The 5756-nt window shown below is 30.6% G+C and overlaps 1 protein-coding gene across 1 annotated transcript; it reads left to right on the forward strand.

Moving 5' to 3' along the window:
* Positions 1 to 893: 893 nt before the first annotated feature.
* LOC133821506 (uncharacterized) lies at positions 894 to 5492 on the forward strand. The gene is made up of 2 exons (XM_062253758.1): positions 894 to 1024; positions 5155 to 5492. Exons 1-2 carry the CDS (start codon positions 916 to 918, stop codon positions 5358 to 5360), a joined length of 315 nt encoding a protein of 104 aa, XP_062109742.1. The 5' UTR covers positions 894 to 915; the 3' UTR covers positions 5361 to 5492.
* Positions 5493 to 5756: the final 264 nt, after the last annotated feature.

Genomic DNA, 5756 nt, shown 5'->3' on the forward strand with positions numbered 1-5756 from the left:
TATGTGATTGTATATATGTGTTTTGTTCATAAATTAAATAAATATTGTTTGATATTGTGTTTGTTTCCCCATATTGGTTTAAGAATTAATAAATAGCACCTGTAATGTTTTATTTTGGTGTAGAATATCTAAATTTCTTATGTAAAAAATGGATGATATAGTGTTGAAAATTATCGATACAAAAAAGGGAGAGGATCTCTTATGTTGAAATGCTATGTTCATTAATCATTAGATATGCTTGGTGCATTCGATGTAGTTTCAATTGTGGATTTCATAGTTAAGTTTGTGTTTTGTTAAGGTTGATAGATTTTGGCTGTAATTATTCTTTTAATTTGAATGCATATAGTTATACTTTTAAAGATTACAGTTGTTCCTTTTAATTTTTTGTGACAAAAAGGATAAAGATATTTTAAGTGTAGAAAAGGAAACAACATTAAATTTGCTTCTAGTTGCTCTTGGTTTTGGGTTTTGAAGAATTGAGGTTTAAATATGATGTTGATCAATATATTTTCAGTTTTTTTTTTTTTTGTATGCAAATATTGATGATTATTTATTTTATTAATTTTTATGTTTATACTTGAATGGTAGTCTCGTATTGTAAAACTTGTAGCTATTTAAATTCTCTTCAATTCTATTCTCATAATTATACATATATGTATATAAATATAATGAAAGAGAGAAAGTTGAGCAAGAGCTAGCTAGTTTTAAGCATGTGTATATGCAAAGCCGAAAAAAGTGTTTACTTCTTTATAAAGTGTTCTCTTTTCTTTTGTTTTTCAATCAACTTTGTGTTTGGTATCCAACTTTTCTTGTAATGGTAAATGCATTTTTGTCTCTGTCAGGGTATTTTTCTTTTTGTGTGTATAATGTTGTTCACTGGATCCGTATGCATCATCTGTTTATATTGGCTGGGCTATGGCTTCCGTAGTTGCTTTGGTGGTTACCGGTGTACTGCCAAATGTCTTGTGGTTTGCAACATACAGATTTTCCTTGTCTTCTGCAGTGTGTGTTGGAATATTCACAGGTAAATATATAATTTGATATCATATCAATTCATTTCCTTTAAAATAAAACATGCTATAAGCCAAGTTCTTGAGGCTTTTATATATATATATATTTATTTTTAATTGCATTTTTGAAGTATGCTATTAACTTTCGATTTTGTTGTACTTGTACTTGTGGCATTTTTTGGTGTATCATATTTGGAGGTTATAAAGTCTAGATATGATGAAGTTCCAACAAGTCTTCTAGTTCTAAAGATACTGAAAATTTTATTATTAATTATTGCGTTGTAATTTATATCACATAAAAATGGAGTTTTGATTAGTTTTCATTTCCTTCTGACAGTTCCAGCCTTGTAAGTGCAAGTAAATTTGAGAAAAAGGGAAAATGTTAGTGACAGGTTCGAATTCTGAGCAGCCACAGTTCATTGCCAGTGCTGGAAATCGAAGCTTTTCATCTAATACCCCACTGATTGAGAACTCTGATGCTCAGATTGTTGTTCCAGATATGAGTCTTTTTCCTTTTTCTTTTTGCTTTGTATAAATGTAGTTTAGTCATTAATTGGGTGCTTATCATGAATGGATACAAAATATTAGATTAAACCCTGAAACTGTTTGTAATAAGTCTTTAAAGAGAATTAGATGAACTAACATTTTTCCTTCTTTCTTCTTTACATTCTTTTATGATAAAAGATTATTTTATTTTTGTTTTATTGGAGTGGTATCTTTGGGGAAATATATTTTGTTAACCTGTGGGTGAATATAATTGTCAAACTTATTTACCTGGTAAACGGAGGTTATCAACTTCTTTTTCTCAACTCACCTGCTCAGTGAAATAAGATCAAGTTGAAAAAGTCAAGTCTCATCAGTGATAAAAAAGTACTTAAAGAACAAGCTGGAAAATCTTGATCATTTTTATATTTGGATATGCAATTTCTTGGTCTGTTATTTGATGTTATCTTTTCATGTTAATTACCGTCATTGTAGACATTAAAATGTATTGTACTCAAGATCACATGAATAATAATTTTACTCATTTCATTAACCCCCATCCCACCCCCGGATTGTTACCATATATCTAATGTTTTCCACAGTTAATTTGTTATCACTATAGGCATCCAGTAGGTATACTTACCCATCAATCTTTAACTAGCTCTCATTCTTGTTATAGGTTGGTGATGGGATGGCTTAGATTCTCAGAATCTCAAAAGATACTTGATTGCATAAATAGGCCAAGCACTGTAAGAATGGAGGATAAACATATATTTTATTTATAATATATACATATATATGTATGCTCTGGAATGTATCTTCTTCCTTCCTCTGTATTTGAGTTCTATCTCTGCCTTTGGTTTACTTACAGGCTCACCCAATTCCTGTTCACGTTGAAGAAGTTAAGGTATCTAGACCCTTGAGAAACATAATTTAGATAATAACTTAGCTTAATGCTTAGAAGCTCTATTTGACAATGTTTTGTTTGCCAGTGTAAGCTCTTAATTCTTGGATGTATCTTATGATAAATTTTCTCAAATAGATAGAATTTTCCTTTACTCTATCTTGCAGGTGTAGTTAGTGTTGCCCAATACATTCTTGTTGTGGAGAAAGAATCAGGTACCTTTCGCCATTCATGTTGCTTGGATTACTAGATGCATTTCTATCAACTAAGCATGTATTGTTTAATTTTGGCCTAGTGTTCCAACGATTGGCAAATGACCAATTCTGCAGCAAAAACAGGGTCGAGGTTATCCTAATATTCCTACGAGAAGGTACAAATTTCATTATTTTTGTAAATAAAATAAGATGAATATCTTTGTACTTTCAGCTCTATTAATTTCTCCTAAGCTGCAAAAACATTATCCAGGTTTTTGCATCTGCTTATTGATACTCTGCATCTCCCGGCATATTGCTTGGTAGATTGTGATCCTTATGGTTTTGACATTCTGTCTGTTTTTATTGATTTTGAAACTAATTCTTTGAATTTTTTTTCCATTATTTTTGTAAGAGTGACTGTATGAAGAGAAAAGAGAAAGACATTACAAATAGAATAATCCCATTGATTTGGTTATGAATTATGATTGACTTAAAATTTAGTGGTCAGTCTCAATTGTTTTTTTTTCCCTTCAGTTTTGTCAAAAAGTGGTAAAAGAATTTACTAACAAATAACACAAGTAAACATTAGCTTAGTGAAAAACTTGAGCATAACTTATCCCAAGTAAAATTAAAGATATGTAAAATATTTGCATATATTCATTATGATCGATTAGTGACATCAATATATTTTATTTTATTTTTGGCATGATTAGTTTCAATTTTTTTAATTTTAAGTAAGTAGTATCATGATCCAAGAGCTAGAAAATGAACAAACAATTTGTTTCTGGATAATTCATTAGACAATAAAAATAATATTTTATCAAGATTATCCTTAAACTTTAAGCAAATGAAGCATAAAAATGTCTAGTGATGAAAAAAGAGAAATCATTTTCTTTCTTGGATCTCTTTCATTATTATTATTATTCATCGAAACATAATTTTCCCTAGCATAGTATAGATTCCAAAAATGTGGTAAAATTAGTATTGTACCTCTACTAATCTTGGCTCAAAGTAATCCCTTTTTCAAGTGTTTGTTTCCTAGACTGAATCAAGATTTATTTACATAGATAGATACTGTACATACTATTATTAAAACTTTACTGGAAATTGACTTATCCTCTTCATATCCTAAAGGTCAATTGAATTCTCATAATTATCATAAAAAAAACTTTCTTTATTTGATAATGCATATAAATGAAGCTATTGATAAAAAAAAAAAGCTAGTTTGATTTATAATTTAGCTTTATATGAAAAGGGTATGTGGAAAATGTTACAAAATGAGGTGAAATTAATGTAGAGGCACATATCAAGGACTCAATAATGTATGACTATGAATTATCATTATCAATGCCCATGTAATATCTATCTTTTTTCACATAATGGTTAATCATTATAACAACAAGCAAGTTCTTAGAAGAAATCCACACTTGAATAGTCTTAATCAAACTCATGGTATAATTAATAAAAACACTAGTGATTAGTTATTGTTGTTTGTATTTTCTTGTTTAAATTGTATTGATTATTCATACATTGATCATTCAAATTATATAGGCATGTACAAGCTGTTGACCCTGATTTTGGCCAATTAACACAGAGTCAAATTTGCTTAATGTGGACAAACACGTTGGAAAGAATGTGATGACGAAATAATAAAGAAGACAAGAGTTTATAGTGGTTCGGCCCCAGAATCTGGTAATAACCTGCGTCCACTTGAATTGTTATTGATATAGGATTCAAAGGAGTGATCAAAGAACTAGGGTTCAATGAGTTTCACCAACATCTGAAGAACAATACAATATATCAAATAGGATAACTCTAATCTCTCGTGATCAGAAAGCAAGAAAGAAGAAGAAGATCCTTTTCCCTTGAGCCCTCCTTCTCTATTTATAGGCTCAAGGAGGATTTACATTAATTTGTTACAGATATTATTTCCTAAATAATTGGATACTCAGGAAATCATGGGAGATAATTTCGGATACTATCATAACTGCATAAGATATTTTCCGCGTATATCATTCGTACGACCTGGCTGGTCGTATGAAGAGATCGAACGTCGTGACACTAGATGTCTTCCTGGTCGATAGTCGAGCACGAATTCTGCCAGATGCTAGCCACATGTACTAAATGTTTGCCATGCCATCCATGCTTGTTTTTTGGATAACACAAGCATTCATGAGTTTGTTCATTTGTTAGGCATGATTTACTTAGATTTGCCTCTCCCACGTTTGGTATAGCATTTTTAAGTATTTATCGACTTTAAACTACCTAAGAAGAACTGTATCTTTTGTTGGTTGGTAGGTTGTTATTCCCCACGATGGTTATTTAAAATCTGTAAGAGAGCTTTGCTCAAAATACAATATTTTAATGATTGCTGATGAAATCCAATCTGGCTTAGCTAGATCAGGAAAATTGCTGGCTTATGATTGGGAAGAATTTCGCCCAGATATAGTGGTAAGCCAACACTTTCTTTTTCACACTCTACTGATATTTATATGTATTAGAGTGTCGCTAAAGTTCATTCACTAAATGAAAGTTTATATTTATTCTTTTTTGTTCTTTCCAGATATTAGGAAAAGCCTTGGGTGGTGGAGTGATCCCTGTAAGTGCAGTTCTTGCAGACAAATATGTGATGCTCTGTATCCGACCTGGAGAGCATGGAAGGTTTGCAGTTATAACTGTTCACGACCTCTATCTTATTTCAGAGAAAGTAATTTAAGTAGTGGCTTTATTATTCAGGAACTTGTTGATATTGATTCTAATCATTACTAGCTAATGCACATTTATGGCTCCTAAAACCAAAAATAAATATCAGTTGTGACTTTGCCTCAATGTATTTTATAAGATGTTAATAGAGAGAGAACCATATCACCACCAAAAAATCTTTATGAAAAAGTGTAAGTAGTATGAACAAGGTCTATAGACTCTATACGTATTGTTTGCACAACATACCAGGAAATTTTGTTTAGCATCACAGGTTGTTACTACTCATTGAAAATATTTTGCTCCTTTTTTCTTTTAAAACCCTTGTTGGATTGGTGCCTTTTTTTAGGTAACAAATAATGAATTTGTGTCTAAAAAAATGATGGTTCTATTTCTTGAATTGCATGTCATACCATTCAGTATTTTGTTCTTTCTTATTTTTCCAATTTTCTTTTCATAATAGGT

The sequence above is a fragment of the Humulus lupulus genome, chromosome 3, assembly GCF_963169125.1.
Source record: "Humulus lupulus chromosome 3, drHumLupu1.1, whole genome shotgun sequence".
NCBI classification, from domain to species: Eukaryota; Viridiplantae; Streptophyta; class Magnoliopsida; order Rosales; family Cannabaceae; genus Humulus; species Humulus lupulus.

What these genes read in the sequence shown, in the direction of transcription:
- LOC133821506 (XM_062253758.1), top strand. Translation starts at nt 916, where the DNA reads ATGGCTTCCGTAGTTGCTTTGGTGGTTACCGGTGTACTGCCAAATGTC. An exon ending in GTGTGTTGGAATATTCACAG is followed by an intron (nt 1,025 to 5,154) that starts GTAAATATATAA and finishes TGTTCTTTCCAG; the next exon opens with ATATTAGGAAAAGCCTTGGG.